Source organism: Elephantulus edwardii, unplaced genomic scaffold, assembly GCF_000299155.1.
Source record: "Elephantulus edwardii isolate Elephantulus edwardi_28Jun2011 unplaced genomic scaffold, EleEdw1.0 scaffold00093, whole genome shotgun sequence".
Classification (NCBI taxonomy): Eukaryota; Metazoa; Chordata; class Mammalia; order Macroscelidea; family Macroscelididae; genus Elephantulus; species Elephantulus edwardii.
Window position 1 is genome coordinate 4,824,734 of NW_006399843.1, and position 17,324 is coordinate 4,842,057.

At 49.6% G+C, this 17,324-nt stretch overlaps 1 protein-coding gene across 1 annotated transcript in view; it reads left to right on the forward strand.

Moving 5' to 3' along the window:
• ANKK1 (ankyrin repeat and kinase domain containing 1) overlaps positions 1-10,405 on the forward strand; it is a 34,331-nt gene extending 23,926 nt beyond the window's left edge. Inside the window, 13 exon segments of the mRNA XM_006890787.1 lie at positions 3,145-3,176; positions 3,179-3,325; positions 3,328-3,437; positions 4,549-4,672; positions 4,675-4,699; positions 4,941-4,990; positions 5,518-5,673; positions 6,756-6,874; positions 7,475-7,511; positions 9,160-9,591; positions 9,594-9,992; positions 9,995-10,170; positions 10,172-10,405. Coding sequence (XP_006890849.1) covers positions 3,145-3,176; positions 3,179-3,325; positions 3,328-3,437; positions 4,549-4,672; positions 4,675-4,699; positions 4,941-4,990; positions 5,518-5,673; positions 6,756-6,874; positions 7,475-7,511; positions 9,160-9,591; positions 9,594-9,992; positions 9,995-10,170; positions 10,172-10,405 — 2,041 coding nt within the window.
• Positions 10,406-17,324: the final 6,919 nt, after the last annotated feature.

Below are 17,324 nucleotides of genomic sequence, written 5' to 3' on the forward strand. Positions count from 1 at the left end.
AATAATAATAAATTTTTAAAAAAGAAAGTGAGGCCCATAGAATTTGCATTCCCCAAATCATAGAAGTGTTGAAATAGGGATTTGAAACCAGAGCGATCTGACCCCAAATACTGTTCTTCTTTCACTTTGTGGGCAAATGTCTTATCATTCCTCTGTATGCAGGTCAGAGCTCTCTCAGAGGTGCCCTGAAGCCCACTGTGACTATAGAAAGCTAAAGGCACATTCCAGCCTATCTATATTCAGAGGGAGGATTGAAGGGCACTCCTGGAATCCAGAGACACCAAAGAGACCCCAGGAACTTACATAAAGCAGTCTTGGAAATATTATGCTTTTGTAAGTGGCATTTCACTTTAATCCTTATCACCCAAATCCCAAAACCATGTATAACAATTGGCACATTTATTGTTCTGAGAACACCTGCAGAGCATTTCCTAAAGCCTTCCCTAAATTTTGACTTCCAGACAGTTCAAGAAAGATGCATTGTATTGTGTACAACAGTGTGCTGTGGGAGTACAAGGATGCATAATTATAGCTCAGTTAGGAAAACCGAGCACCATGCAGACCTTAAAGACCATGCTGCAGGAGAAGGGTATGAGGGAATGTGCTCCTGATACATTACTGTGGAGAAATAAGATCACAAAGCAACACATACTATGTGATCAGAAGGGAAAAGAGAAGAAAGGAGCCAAGAGGGGAAGGTATCTGCTGTTCTGAGCTGTCAAGTGTAACTCATAGTGACCCTATAAACAACAGATCTGAACCCTGTCCTAACCTGTGCCATTCTCATCATCTCTGACACACTTGAGCTCATTGTAGCAGTTCCTGTGTCAATCTATCTCTCTGAGGGCCTTCCCCTCCTTCGCTGTGCCTTCACCTTTCTGGACAGGATGTCACTTTCCAAAGAAAAGCCTCCCCTAGCCACACTTTCCCCAAGACATGTTTATTTGGTCTTTTGGCAGTGTATGGATATTCAGTACTACTTTCCAACGCCACAGGTCAAATAAATCAAGTCTTCTGTCATCCTTATTCATTGTCCAACTCTCAGAAGCGTAACAAGTGATTGAAGAGACCATGGCCTGAACCAGGCACACATTAGTCTTCAAACTAACATAAAAAAAAGAGATCCCTGACAGTGGACTTGTCCAATGCGATACATCACCTGATTTCCTGACTGCTGCTACCAAAGGTATTGATTGTGGATGCCAGGGCAATGAAATCATTGACAACTTCAATCCCCCGCCCCCATCTATCATAATGTTTCTTATCAATGCAGTTGGTGAAATTTTTTGTCTTCTTGATGTTGAGATGCACTCCATATTGAAGGCTATAGTCTTTGATCTTCTACAGCAAGCGTTTCAAGTCCTCCTCACTTTCAGCAAGCAAAGTTGTGTTGAGGTGTCTTCTTCCAATTCCAATGCCACATTCTTTTTCATAGGGTCTAGCATTTTAGATGATTTTTCTCAGTGTACAGTTTGAATAGGTATAGAGAAAGAATGCAACCCTGTTGTGCACTTTTCCTGATTTTACCCCATGTGGTGTTCCCTTTTTCTGTTCAGACAACAGCTTCTTGGTCTAGGTAAAGCTTTCATATGAGCACAAAATAAGTTCTGAGATTCCCATTCTTCTCAATGTTAACCATAATTTGTTATGACCCACATAGTCAAATACTTCTGCATAGTCAAGAAAACATAAATAGACATTCTTCTTGCATTCTCTGTCTATAGCCAGGATCCATCTGACATTAGCAATGACATCCCTGGCAACATGGACTCTTCTAAACCCAGCTTGATGGTCTGGCAGTTCTCTATCAATGGTTCTAGCTATTTTTTTATGATCTTAAGCAATATTTTGCTTGCATGTGTTATTAATATAATAATGCGTTATTTGATAATTTGCACTTTCAGTTGGACCACTTTTTATTTGGCAGGGGTGGAAAGGAAATGGGAACAAATACGGATCTTTCCCAGTCCATCAACCAAATATTTGCTCCTTCAAATTTCATTGCACAGGCTGGTGAGCACTTCCAGGGCTGCTTCTATTAGTTGAAACATATTTACTGGTATTCATTGATCCTGGGGCCTTATTTTTAACCAGTGCCATCAGTGCAGCTTGAACTTCTTCCTTACTTACATTGGCCCTTGTTCAGAAAGAACTTCCTAAAATTTTTCGGTGTCAATCAATTCTTTTTGGTACAGTGACTCTGTATTCATTCCATATTCTTTTGATGCTTCCTGGATCATTCAAGATGTTGACCGGAATGTCTCTCAGCATTGCAACTCATTGCTTGAATTTTTATTTTTCAGTTCTCTCAACTTCAATAATGCTGAGTAAATTCTTCCCTTTTTTATCTTCCAACTCTATTACTTTGCACATTATGTTTTAATACTTTGCTTTGTCGAGTTGCCCTTTGAAATGTTCTGTTCATCTCTTTGACTTTGGCATTTCTTCTCTTTATTTTGGCTCCTCAATGATCTAGTCCAATTTTCATAGTCTCTTTTGACACTCTTTTTGGTCTTTACTTCTTCTTCTGCCTTTATAATGACCTTTACTCTTTTCATGGATAATATCTTTGATGTCCTCCCATAACAATCATTAGATGTCTAGAAAATGTAAAAAGAATGACCTAGCATACTACCAGAGACCAGCCCTAGAAGGTTGGATTACTGATGTATTGGATTACTATTTCATTTTCTTCCTTACAGCACTGTGTAATTTTCTGTGAGGCGCATGTGCTACTTTCATAAGCAAAACTGCAATAAATGCTATTTTAAACCAGAAGCACAAAGCATAATACTGGCTCTCCAGGGGCTTGCAATCTCTGAAGGGAGCTAAACTCTAAATGAATGGCTAGAATAAAAAGCAGGCAGTGATCTGTGCTCTCTGAGGCCTCCTCTGCAGAATGGACTTGACCCTTCACCTACATAAGCCTTCACTTCCAGTCGTCCTTCCTGGCCATCTGGATCTTAACCAGTGCTGCCTGCTGGGTATCATTTCATAACTCCATTTCTCCTTCACTACCTTGAAGGCTTCTGAGGCTTCTCTGGGTCCCCTCAGCTTGTTATCATTCCTATTTGTGTGTTCTGTGGATTGCTCCAGTAACTAATGGACTATTCCCTTCCATGTCTTGCTCCTTCCTCCCCATAGCTCTGATGTGAATTGTCTCATTGAAGAAGCAGCCAAATGGAGAAGATCAAGTTTCAGCACATCGTCTCCATCTATGGGTTGTGCATGCAGCCCCTGGGCATTGTGATGAAGTTCATGGCCAACGGCTCCCTGGAGAAGATGGTGCCAACCTACAGCCTCTCCTGGCAGCTCAAGATCTGCATCATCATGAGACCAGCTAGGCTGTGAACTTCCTTCACAGCATTCAGCCACCTCTGCTGCACCTGGACCTCAAGCCAGGCAACATTCTTCTGGACAGCAACATGCATATCAAGGTGAGAAGCATCTCAGTCACTCCCATTGTCCCTTTTCACTCTTGTAGGTGAACAGGTTACCTATTTAAGTGATCTATTGGCCTATCAAGAGAGTTTCATTCCAGAGCAAATGCTGAAGGCAGAGATCACACTTAAAACAGAGATAGACGGACAGGAACCTGGCTCAGAAAGCTGTGCATAAAGACCTGGGATAACCTTTGGGTGTCAATTCTGAGTTTCTAAAGTGGGGTAGAAAAATCCCTATCCTCCATTCTTTGCCTATAGTGAAGAACCAATGGATGGGGTAGGGTCAATATGCAAAATGATGTCAGTAATCCAGGTGCAGAGAGGTGCGATGGGCAACGGCTCATCAAAGGGGTTCTTCTGCCAGCCTTACCCATGGCCCCTCAGGAGAATGGCAACACTTTCGGGTTACTTATATGTGCCATGCACTGTTCTCGATGCTCTGTTCTGCCTCACACAATGTTTATAGTAACACAGTGGATTCAGTAATCATATCATTCTCATTTTACTGATAAAGAAACAGAGGCTTCAAGAACATAAATGTTGGGGAGCTCTGGTGGCCTAGTGGTAAGGAGATGCAACTACAATCCCAGAGGCGCACGGTTCGAATCCACCAGATGCTCTGCCGGGGAAGGAGGGACAATCTCCTCCTGTACCAGTCAGATCTGATTTGACGGTACACTCACACAAAAATAATAAAATTTTTTTAAAAAAAGAAAATTTAAAAAAGAACATACATGTCTGGGAACAAGCAAGCTGTAAGTGGTGGCGCCAGTGGGTGGAAAGCCCGTAACTGAGACACCACACTGGAAGCGGAGGCTCTAGAGGTGTGGTCCAGAAAGAACCGTGCTGCAAACCCAAAGATGGTGCTTCTCTAATGGGTTGGATCCACCAGTGGCTCAGAGGGAATAAGATGAACAATCTCCTGTGGTGTGGTTTACAGCCTCTAAAAAACACTGGAGAGTCAGCTGTGGATTCTGACCCAACGACAATAAATTTGAGTTTTGAGTAAATATGGAAGAAAGTAGCCAGCAGGAGGAATGAGAGACCAAGGCAGCTTTGTAAAACTCTATTGCCACACGATTCTCTCCCTCTGACTTCTTCCCAGATGTCAGACTTTGGTCTGTCCAAATGGATGGAACAGTCAACCCAGATGCAGTACATCGAGAGGTTGGCACTGAGGGGTACCCTCAGCTACATTCCTCCAGAGATGTTCCTGGAGGGTAACAAGGCCTGGGGCCCAAATACGATGTGTACAGGTGAGAAGGGGGCCAGGAGGCATCTTGTACTTAGATCCTACAGCCCAAAGGGCTGGGCTGGACAAGGATGAGGTCTGGGAGGTCTGATGTCAGTCCATCCTGCCCAGGGGAGATGAGAAGATCTGGACAGGGCATGATGGGTGGACAGACTCTGCTGGGGCTGGCTGATATGTGGGTCCACTGACTGGGGTTTGGTGGACATCCAGAAAGGACACTCAGAGAACTCTATCCTCTCCCACAGCTTTGGGATTGTCATCTGGGACATCCTCGTCCAGAAGAAGCCATATTCAGGTATCTCTGTGTGTGAAGGCCGGAACGGGCACTCTCTTGATGGCATCCAGGGAGGGAACTATGGGAATGCAAAGGGTTAATGAGGTCAGAAGAAGAGGCTAGTTTGCACTGGGGGCTCCTGCCCTCTTCCTCCTTGCCCTCATTCTCTGGAGTTACAAGGACAATACTTACAGCGGAAGTCAGCTCAGAGGCTTTCAGGCTGGGCCTCTCTTACCTCATCCCTACCTTCTCCCACCCTGCCAACTACATGTGATAAGTTGGACTCTCAGGAAGTATGCACAGTCTGGCACAGGTGAAAGTCTTTAACTTGGCCTGCAGTGTCAGGGTCAGATACAAACTTGGCCTGGAGGATAGCTGCTTCTGAATGCTACACAACTCTACTCACAACTTAACTGTTTACTCACAAACACCTATGTAGCTCCTACTATGTGCACTGGCCTCCTTGTGTGGCTCCTGACCCTCCTTCACTCAAACCCCCTCACCCTGCCTCAGACCATGCACACAGCCCTGGCCTCTTCCTCCTACAGGCTTCAACATGATGACCATCATCATCCAAGTGGCCATGGGCATGCGGCCCTCTATGCATCCCATCTTGAACGAGTGGCCGGGTGAGGTCCAGCAGATGGTGGATCTGATGAAGCGCTGCTGGGACCAGGACCCCAAGAAGAGGCCATCCTTTTCAGGTTCTCATCTGGCCTCCCACACAGAGGGCACAGGAGTGGTGGCAGGGAGGGGAGAGGAGGGGAGGACAGATATTGGGGGGTGGGAGCCTCTCTGAGACCTGGACTGAGACCAGCAGCACTGGGCCAAAGCTGTCCTCTCAGGGGAGTCAGCCCTGCAGTGTGGGGAGGATGGCACTGGGAACTGGGGCAGCTAAAAACTGGCTCTGAGCCCATAAATGTGTGTGCCTGGGAGCGGCAGAGGGGAAACCCTTAATTGCTGGGAGTCAGAAGACATGGATGAGTCAGGCCTCAGTCAGCCACGTATCCTCAGGCTTGCTGGATTAGCGCAGCCAGCCGGGAGAGGCGGCTGGTTTATACTGGAGGCTCTACACGCCTCTCCCTACCTTCATATTCTAGTAGTTGTTAGGCTCTCTCGAGTGGACCGTGCATCATAGTGAATTTATGACCAACAGATTAGAACTTTGTCCATCCTGCACCATCCTCAAGATCTCCACCACAATACTCAAACCCACTGATGTAGTCACTGTGTCATTTCACCTTGTTGAGTGTCTTCCTCTCTTTCTCTGACCCTCTGCACTTTTCAGCATGCTTTCAGGTTAAATCTCTCTTGATTTGCAAAGTCCCTTGTCCCTACCTTCTCCAAGTGGTTTACCATCTGGACACCAATAAAAGTGTTGTCAGGATATGTGGTCACCCTGGCAAAATCACATCAAAAGAGATTTAGGATTGCAGATTGGGGCTCAGGACTGGTTTTGGATTGTGGGTCACTGTGCCCAGATCAAGGGGTTCCAGGCCCTTTGTGAAGCTGCCAGTCTCTCAGAGACTATGGAAACACAGTCTCTGTGAGTAAGTGTAAGCACCTGAGAAAGTCCTAGTCCTGATCCTTCATTTCATGGAAAAGGGTGTTGATTCCTCAGAGAAGGTCAAGGTTGGGACCCGGTCTCCCATTTCATGCACACGTGTAGATATAAATGTGCCCAGGGTTGCATTTGGTGGAGAATGGAGGATGTTGGGGTATCAAAAACATGGCAGGGACTGCCAACCAACCCGCTGTTTCCTTTCTTCCCTCGCTCATGGAGCAGACATCACAGTAGAGACAGACATGCTGCTGTCCCTGCTCCCGAGCCCTGTCACAGACCCGAAGAGCAAGGCCTTGGCCAGAAAGGTCTCCTGCAAGCCATCGCTGGACCGGCCCCTAGAGGTGACTGCTGAGGGCTGCCCCTGGGCTTCCAGTGGGCTCTGCTGTGGGTTCTGGGCATGTAGACCAGAAATGTGTGCTTCCAGAGGCTGCCTGACTGAGTGTACAGGTTGGACTGCAGCCAGACCAGGTCACCACAGTCTGGGACTATGTCCATCTAAAGGGAAGAAAAGGTGCTCTCTGGGCAAGTGGGGGCCCCAGCTCAGAGCCTTCTAGAAGGACCTATCTTCTCTCAGTGAGTGGAAGTGACAAAGCGCTCAGCTTTCCCAACCATTGAAGCGCATTGAGCACCGTTGTAATCACACTGCTCTCCTGTCTGGACTCAGCACGTGGACAGTCATGTGGCATTCCCAGCTGAACCTACAGGCTCCCTCTGCCTTCTATTCACCCCAAGAGGAAGCCATGGCCCTTAGCCACCTCATTCTGCCTGGTCTTCCCTGCTCTGTGCCTTCCTCTAAATCCAACTGGTAGAGGGACGGCATAGAAGGAGGGTCCCTGGGATTGGATCAAAGGGAACACTGCTGTCAGGGATGGGAAGAGAGGACAGCACAGATGAGCTGCCCCGCTGCTGACCCATACCCTTGTCTTCTGGTCCTTCTGCAGGTCAGTGAGGAATCCAGCCAGGAGCTAATGGACAGTGGTGAGTCCAGGGTCTCAGTGGAGGAGCAAGAGGAATCTCACTCAATTCCCTCTCCCCCTGTCAAAAATCAAGAATCAAAACTCAATCATTGGTCTTGAGTTGAAACCAACTCATAGCTGATCCTCCAATGGTTTCAGAGGCAGTAAATTGCCTGGGAGTAGAGTGTCCGTCTTACTTCTACAGAGCAGCCAGTAGATTCCAAAGACCTACCTTTGGTTGGTAGTGCTGCGTCTTAATACTAGGCCACCAGAGCTCCCTTTTCCTGGCACCCCACCCATGTTCCAGCATAGCATATGCCCCTGGGGGGTCCTGGCTCGGCTTTCCATTCTGTCCCTGTTCTAGAGATGCAGATCGAATCCCTCCTTCCCTGGCCCAGAACCTAGAACAGTGGTTCTCAAACCCAGCTGTGTATTGCAATAATTACGGGACCCTATTCCAGAATAGCTAGATCAGAATATCAGGTGATGAAGCTGGGTGAACACTATTTTTTTTTATTTGCTCTGATTTTAAATTCTATTATGCCGTCATGTGGAGTCCCTAGGTTGTATAAACTATTACTGTGCTCTGGTGCAACCTAAATGTTTGAAGGTTCAAGTCTACCTAGAGGCACTTCAGAAGAAAGGCTTGGAAACCTAGTTCACATTTGACTTTCAGCCATTGAAAACTCTGTGGAACATAGTTCCACTCTGATGCACATGGGTCACCAGGCACTGGGCTGCGTGGATAGCAATGAGGTGGTTTTAAGACTGCTGGGTAGAACAGAAGGAAGGGGTATCTTCCTGGTGTTGGGAAAAGTCCAGGGTCTAGAACTCCATCCACAAATTTATTTTCAATGTATGTCCACTTTTTTGTGTGTGCTAGGCAGTCCTGGGGGAGCTTTTACCTTTTTAACTTTTAGCTTGGCCTCATAGCTGCAAGATGAAGCTTTACCAATTAAGATATAGAGACTCAGAGAAGCAGAGAGTCGGCTACAGTTATGGGATGCTCCATCTCACATACTTTGGGCACATGGCCAGGAGGGATCAGTCCTCAGAAAAGGATATCATGCTTGGAAGGGTGAGAGAGAGGAAGGAGAGGAAGACTCCAGGATGAGATGGATAGACTCGGTGACTAAGGTAACCAGATTAGGTTTGTCAGAGACGATGAGACTGGTTCAGGACAGGGCAGGTTTCAGAGCTAGAGTGCATAGGACCGCTATGATTTGCAAATGACTCGATGGCACATAGCAACAACAAGTGGCGGAATCAGGATATGAACTCATGCTTCCTGACCTTGCTTTTTATTCTTCTTCAGTTCTCATAAGATCTGAATGGAGTGGTAACTGAACTGTACCTGTAGCAGTTAGCACTGCATTACTGCTGTTGCTATTGGGGGCCACCAGGTTCATTCTAACCCCTCCATGTGTTAAAAAGTCAAACTACGCCGTAGTGTTTCTTTGGTGGTTATCTTTATGAGTAAAGATTGCCAGGCCATTTCTTGCATGGTGCTGCTGGTTTCTAACTGCCAACTTTTTGTCTATTAGCCCAAATCAAACCGTGCCACCCAGGTGTTCAGCAAAGCTAATTCCAGAATTCCAGGATGCAGGCATGGAGTGGCTTAAGTGACTTCTGGGCATGTGAACTGCTTCAGCCTCCTCTTCTCCCAGCAGACTCTGGAGACTACTTGAAGCAGGTCTTGCGGCTCTTGGACAGTGAGAGCGTGGTCCCCAGTGATGAGAACAAGGGCAGCCGCCTCCACTTCCTGGTGGTGCAGGGCAGTGTGGAGCAGGTAAGGCTGCTACTGGCCCACGAGATGGATGTGGACTGCCAGACGGCCAGCGGCTACATGCTTCTTCTCATCGCTGCACAAGACCAGCAGCTGGACCTGGCTGACGAGGACGGCTGGGCCCTGCTACACTTAGCTGCCCAGAATGGGGATGACCGGACAGCTCGCCTGCTCCTGGACCACGGGGCCCATGCTGATGCCCAGGAACATGAGGGCTGGACGTCCCTACACCTGGCTGCACAGAACAACTTAGAGAATGTGTCGCGGCTCCTGGTCTCCTGTCAAGCTGACCTCAACCTGTGTGAGGCCGAGGGCAATATCCTCCACATGTGGCCGCCTATTTTGGCCATGTCAGCCTGGTCAAGGTGCTCACAGGCCTGGGTGCTGAGTTGAATGCTCAGCAGAAAAACCTGAGGACACCATTGCACCTGGCTGTAGAGAGGGGTAGGGTGCGGGCCATCCAGCACCTGCTGAAGAGTGGGACTGTCCCCGATGCCCTCGACCAGGGCGGCTATGGCTCCCTGCACACCGCGGCCGCAAGGGGCAGGTTTCTTATCTGCAAGGTGCTGCTCAGGTACGGAGCCAGCACCGAGCTGCCCACACAGCGGGGCTGGACACCCCTGCACCTGGCGGCCTACAAGGGCCACCTGGAGATCATCCACCTGCTGGCAGAGAGCAATGCAGACCTGGGGGCTCGAGAGGCCATGAGCTGGACCCCCTGCACCTGGCAGCCCGCCATGCAGAGGAGGTGGTGGTCCCGGCCTTGCTGCAGTGTGGGGCTGACCCCAACGTGGCTGAGCAGTCTGGCTGGACGCCGCTCCACCTGGCAGTCCAAAGAGAAGCCTTCCTGAGTGTCACCAACCTCCTGGAGCACCACGTCAATGTTCATGCCTATTAACAGGGTGGGCGGGACAGCTGCCCACCTGGCTGCCCTCAAGGGCAACACGGCCATCCTCAAAGTATTGGTCAAGGCCGGCGCCCGGCTGGATGTCCAGGACGGGGTGGACTGCACCCCCTTGCAGCTGACCCTCAGGAGCCAAAAACAGGGCATGATTGCCTTTCTAGAGGACAAGGAGCCTGCTGTACCCATTCTGGGTGGTGCTGAGCCCAGGGCCCAGATGGAGGTGTAGGAAGGGGGCCCTGAAGGAAGTGGGGTGGTTCAAGGTCAAGGTGAGCTTCCTGAGGGCCCCTTCCGCAACTGAACTCCTCTCTCTCCTTTCAGCCTCAGATGAAGCAGGAGCTTGGCAATGGTGGATAAGGAGGGAGAGGCACCCCTGAGGGTGCGGCTGGGGAAAGGGCCTTCCCCAAGTACATCTCCTGCAGGCCTCATTCTCCTGGACTCCAGGAATCCCACCCATCCCCACCATGACTCCTGCTCCCTCCTGTAGCATCAGAGGCAAGCTATCAAAGGGAGGCCTAAAGGGTAGTGGGTTCCCTCCAGCTTGTGCTGTGTGACCTCAGGCTGGGCCAGGAGAAAAGGACTCAACTTATTTTGTTCAAGCAGCAGCTGATGAAAGTTGAGAGGGCATTTCTGCTCACAATAAATAGGCTAGCTAGGCCCTCTGGCCAAGCTAACCACGCCTTTCAGCTGGCCCTGGTCCCCATGCCTGGGTCTCCCACATAGTCTCTTGGGGTGAAGGAAGGGTGTGTTCCACTGTGGCTCAGTGATCCAATGTGGAATGCTAGTTCCTGGGATCCCTGCTCCACCCTGCTTTGTATACAAGCTTCGACCCTGTAGTTTGAATAAAGTGGTGATATTGTTCTGCCTCCAGAAAAAGACTGATCTCATGGGGCCAGTAAATATACAGACATTGGTGTGTATTAGCCTACTGGTGAGAACTTACGCTGGCAACTGAAAGATACATTGTGAAGTCTACTAGCTGCTCTGCAGAAGGAAGATGGGCATTCTCCTCCCATGCATTTACTGCCTCTGAAAACCTGCTGAAGGGTCAACTATGAGTCAGTTCCAACTTGATGGCCATGAATAGCAATAACAGTATATGTGTGTGTGTGTGTGTGTGTGTGTGTGTATTTGCATGGAGGAGGAGGCTGCTGTTGTTGTTAGTGCCGTCGAGTCGTTTGCGACTCATAGCGACCCTATGTACAACAGTCCTAAACCGTGCTCTATCCTGTGTCAATCTCATTGCCTCTGACAAACCCATCCCGAGTACCCTAGTCACTGAATCAATCCACCTGATAGAGGGTCTTCCCCTCCTGCACTGTCCCTCCACTCTACCCAGCATGATGTCCCTCTCTAAAGACCTGTGTCTCCTTACAACATGTCCAAAGTATGTCAGACGAAGCCCCAGAATCCTTGCCTCCAAGGAGCAGCCTGGTTTAATCCTCTCTAGGATGAATCTGTTTGTTTTCTTGGCAGTCCATGGTACATTCAATACTCTTCTCCAGCACCACAGCTCAAAGGCGTCAAGGAAGCAAATAGCAGGAGTTGTGTATAGTCTGCATTTGTGTATGTGGTGTACACATGGTTCTTGTTGGGGTGCTAGGACACTGGCTGCATAGCGGTTAAAATGTTTAGCTGCTGACTTCTAGATCAGTGCTTCAAACCTTGCTGCCTTGTGGGAGAAAAATGAGCCAGGCTGTTCCCCCTAAGGGTATAGAGTCTCAGAAACCCGTGAGGCAGGCTTTCTCTGTCTCATAGAGTTCCTTTGTGTTGGGATAAGCTCCATGGTGGAAGTTTGGTCGATGTGGAGTGGGGTAAAGTGGTGTGAGGCGTAATGTGTGTGTGTGTGTGTGTGTGTGTGTGTTAAGAGGAGGAGGTGGAGGAGCAGATGGAGGGAGGTGACAGGGGTTGAGGGGTAGGTAATCTGGGTTCAATGTGGAGATGGCAGGGGGACCTCCCTCCCCAGTTGTGGCTCAGAGGCCTCTCCTATTGACCACACCCTTCCATCCACAGGCTGGCCTGGCCTGTCCGCCCTGCTGGTTGTGAGGCAGGTTGGGGCAGGACAGAAGGCCCTCCCTCTATCCTGTGTGACCTGAGCCCTGGCTCAGCTGTGATAGGCTTCCCATCAGCCAGGCCCTGACTTTCACCCTCTCTCCAGGGTTGACAGGAAACCAGCCAATAGGCGGGGCTGAGCAGGGGACAGGGGGCAGGACAGGACCCCCTCCAAGCGCAGGACTTTACAGAGTCAGAGAAAGGGAACCTGTTCTGGCCCATTCTCACCCCAGCCAGTCGGCAGGGTTTTTTTTGTTTTGTTTTGTTTTCTAGTCACTTTGCTTTTCTGGGCTGAGCATTCAGGGCTAGACACTGATGACCAGTCAGCAGCCTCTACTTCTGAGAGAGGTGAGAGGGGTGATCCGGAGGAAGCTTGTCACCCCACATACAGTCCTGCTGAGTTCATGAGTCCTTTAGCAGAGATGGCAGCATTGCCACCCTGTGGCCCTGAGACCGAGGCTAAGGCCTCTTGGGTTGTGGAGACGTGACTAGCCTCATGGAGGAGTGAGCCCAGGGAGGCCTCAGCTGGGCGGAGCCCCAAGTGGCAATTACTCCTGCTTGAGAAAAGCGGTGGAGAGTCTTCAAAGTACCAGCATCTGGCCTTGAGCCAGTTGCCTTGGAGTGGACTCCAGCACGTATAAGTTTTGAGGGCTGAGTTTCTTCAAAAGTAGATTGCCAGACCTTTCTTCTGATGCCTTGAGGAATTGAACCCTTAGACTTTTAGTTAGAGGTGAAGATTTAATCGTTTGCACCACCTGGACTCTCCTTGAGCTATTAGACCAGAATCCGTAGGGCAGGATCCCCGCACCAACTTGACAACAAAGGTCCTCGTGACTCTGAAGAGTGGCGGGGTTGAAAACCCCACCAGGGGGCGTCCTATGCTCTCCCTCGGAAACCTTCCTTCACACAGCTATGAAGACAGGTGGGGAGAGGCCTTTTGCTCTCCTGGGGGGGAATGCTCAGGAACTTTTGAAGCCTGGGGCCCAGGCCATTGTCAGACTGTCCCATCCTCACAGGTCCTGCCAGCCGCCAGGCCCTTTCCCCATTCTACCTGCAATGAAGACTTACGCAAGAATTGCTGTTTAAAATGCTCCCTGGAGATGTCTTCCCCAGAGCACCATTGAGCAGGGAGGTGAAATGGGGAGGGGACAGATCTGTTGGCTTCTCCTTGCACGCTGAATCGGATCTGGCACCAACATCACACATAAGGCAGGAAAGGGGTGGGGGCCTGAAGATTTAGAGCCAGGCAAACTCAGATCCAGACACAGGAAAGGCAGTCCTAAACCACAGGGGGCCAGGAGTGTCTTCATCCTCTTTGAAAGAAGTAGAGCAAAGCAAGGACTAAAGTCCTGGCTGGGAGAAAGAAGTAAGAACAAGCACGCGATCCTTTTGATCCTATTGTCCAGGCCAGGCCAGGACCAGGGACCCCATGAGGATAAATCCTAAGAAGTCATTTCAACACTTATGGTCACTAGATGTAGGCTAAGGAGCCTCAGACCTCTGCTTCCTCCTAGGAGACCTGTGGTAACTAGTTCAAGCCAGTTCTGGCCAGCACATCCCTATCTAAGCCACTCCTAAAGAGAGGCAGACAGACAGCACCTCCCTTGGTCCCATGTCAAAGGAGGTGTCCCGTGGAGGTTTCCTAGGGATGTTTAGAATTGTCACTAAGTGATCTGGCTGGGCTGAGGCAGAGGCTGGAACTGTGGAAAGTTGGACAGACTATGAGCTTTAAGGACAGACAGACCAGGGTCCAAGCCAAGCTGACGGGCATAGCCTTAGATTGCTATAGCTCTGTTAGCCGTATTTGCATCATCTGTAGCAGAGAAAATGCTTCTCTCACTGGGTTATTGTCATAATTACACGAGATGCCAAAAGACCTGGCAATTAGCAAGTACTTTATATGTTAGTTTCTTGCTGTTTGTCCTCATCAAAAAGGTTTGGAAGGTGGGGGGGGAAGGACGGGTTGGAGGAGCACACAGACAAGGCAGCCTTTTGATGAGGATACACTCAGAAGTCACTGTTTCTTTTCCTTTGCCAGTCCATTTAGAAGGGTCTCTGGTGATGGGGGAGTCCCCAGGGAGTCACACTGTGAACAGAAAGATGCCACCTTTCTAGAAGTTCTACCAGTGATTCTGTAGGAGAAAGATGGCCAATCATCTTCTGTGAGATGTACTGGATGGTCTCACTCACTGGAGGGTCAGCTATGAGTTGGGTCAGACTCAATGGCAATGAGGGAGCGAGCAAGTCCATTTAGAGGGAGAATGATACTCCTTGCTAAACCAACCCTCAATATGTGAGAAGAGATGACAGTGTGAGTGGCTCCGTAAGAGTTATGAGAACATGAGGTCATGTAGTTCAAGTCTAGGGTACTTGGTTGAATGGATCAAATCCATGTCCACTGGAACCTTAAAACTCAAAGTCAATGCCATAAAGTCAGACTCAACTCATAGCTGATCATTCAGGGGGTTTCAGAGGCTGTAAATCACATGGGAGAAGATTGCCCATCTTTCTTCCACGTTGCTCTTGGTGGATTTGAACCACACAGAGAGGCTCCACCTTTGGGTAAGCATACAACTCCCCAGAGACTACACCACTGTGTGGAGATAAGACCATCTTTGCAGATGTAATGAGTTAAGAGGAAATCATACTGGATTTAAGTGCATTATAAGAAGGTCATGTATAAAGACACACTGGGGAGAGGTGGCAGACTGGAGTTGTGTAACCACAGACCAAGAAAGCCAAGGACCGCTGGCAAGTACAGGCAGCTGTGAGAGGCAAGGAAAGGTTCTCCCCTCAAGCTTCTGAAGGAAGTATGATTCCACCAATATCTTCATTCTCATTTTTAACCTCCAGATCTATGAGGGGAATACATTTCCATGATTTTCAGACATTTCATTTGTGGTACTTTGTTAAAGCAGCCACAGGATAGTAATATCTCTCCCTAGACCCTTCCTAAACATTAGCAGACACAGCCCAGCATAGTCCACATAGGTCTGCTGGGCACAGGACAGGGCTCTAACAGGTAAAAGAGGAAGACATGCAGCGGCTGGGCCACAAGATGTCTTGGGGAGGTTTCACACATGAGTGGGGGCACTGGAAATGCCCCCAAGACAGGTTAGTCATTGGTGTTTCAAGTTGTTGGTCAACTATGTCTATTCTGAGGTCACCAGAGGAGCAACGCCAGCAAATGCTTCCTAGGCCCCCTGTCCCAGCCATCCTGTAAGGCCTCCACGCTGTTTTCTAACCTCCACAATTCTCCACCATTCACTATCAAGGCATTGCTGGGCTGTGCATCACATAGTGAGGGATGCTTGGTGCATGGGGTCGCAGATAGGCACAGTGGTGTCTACCCTCAGAGGCCATGGCAGCAGCCCCCAGCCCTGCCCAGGCTCTGCCCACAGAAACAGAGGTGTCATGATTCATTAATGGCTACCACTCTGCTAGACTCCATAAAGGCAGGGATCAAGTCCACCGTCTACAGCCTGTTTGTGTCCTCAGGGACCTGCGTACTCACTGCCCTGAGTGCAGTGAGATCCCAATCTAGTGACCCTGTGTAGGAGAGGTCTTTCTCCACATGGTTTCCAAGGCTGTAAACATTGAGGGAACAGACTGCTTGGTTTTTACTTCCACAGAGGAGCTGGTGGGGTTCAAGTCACTGACAATGATTAGCTCCCGAGTGCTTAAGCTCTGCACCACTGGGACGTCTTACTCCTTACCCAATACAGTCTCATAACAACCCTGAAGAACAGAGCAGAAGTTTTCCAAGTTAAAATTTCTTACAGAAACAAATTGTCTCATTTTTTTCCTGTTAGAGTGACTTGTGGGTTTGAATTCCTGACCTATTAGTTAGCAGCTGAATTCTCTTAACCAAAGCACCACTGGACTTACTTACTCCTTTAAAAAACAAACAAACAAAAAAAAAAAACAAAACAAACCCCAACAAATTCTTTGACATTGAGTCAAAACAGACTCACAGCTGGGTCTCCAAGGTTGTAAATCGCTCAGGACCGACCTGCCCATCTTTGGAGGGCGCTCTGGTGGGCTAGCTCACAGGAAGTTGAGCTGCTAAGGTGTAGCCTCTATCAAAGTTTGAATCCACCAGCCTCCAAGGGAGAAAGATGAGCCATCTCTTCCTGTGAGATTTACAGCCTCCAAAATCCCACCAAAGGATCAGCTATTGGCCAGTTCCGACTTGACAAGCAGTGAATCCAGTAAATGCTCTGGGAGGGTGGTGTGTGTGTGCCCGAGCGAGAAGCCGCACTGGGGGAACAGAGGTTTTCCATGGTTATAAAGGCAGATGGGTGATCTTTTTATTACAAGGCATCCTACAGAGAGAGACAGGCACTGAGACAGAAACGCCCCGACAGGCAGAGTGTGGAGGAAATCAGAGGGGCTCAGGCTCCCCCGCCCCCCATCCCGCCAGCCTCCAGCTTCCTCTCCGAGGTCAAGCAGAGGGGTCACCGTCAAGGCCTCTTTAGAGTGAAGCAGAGCCTGGCTGCCCTCCACCTTGCGCTCTGCGCCCCCCTCCTCCCATCCCCTGCGCCCCTGAACTACTGAGGGGGGAGGGGGCGGAACCGGCCCTCCCCCTGCCCACTCGAGCTGTCAATCCGCTGTCTGCAAGAAAGACGTGAAGCTTCGTGACAGCTGTGGGCAACTTTCCCTGGCCCGCCCCCCGCCCCTGCCCTGCCCTCTTCGCCTTTCCTTCCTGTCAGCTCCCTGTGCCTCAGGCTGTGGCGCTGCCTTCGCCCCCTTCCTTCTCCCCTTTCTTTCTTCCTAGCTCCTTCCATCTCTCTTCCCTCCCCACACTGCAGCTGATAAACCTGTGAACTTTTCAGCTCCTCTCAAGGCCAAGTTCTCCCATCCACGTGGTGAGTGTCCTGGGGCAGGGTGAGTGTGGACGTCCTAGAGTTGAGATGAGATCCCCGGGGGTCTGTATCCTCTCTGGGGCTCCGATGCCTTTCCCAGGAGGTGGCCACGGGTTACTGCCCCTGTTCAAGGTATACTTGGTGCTTTTTCTTGGCCTTCTTCTGGAATCCGGGTGCTCCTGGGGACAAGTACCTCCCCCTGGGCTCAGCGCTCCATTCAGGTTCAGGGAG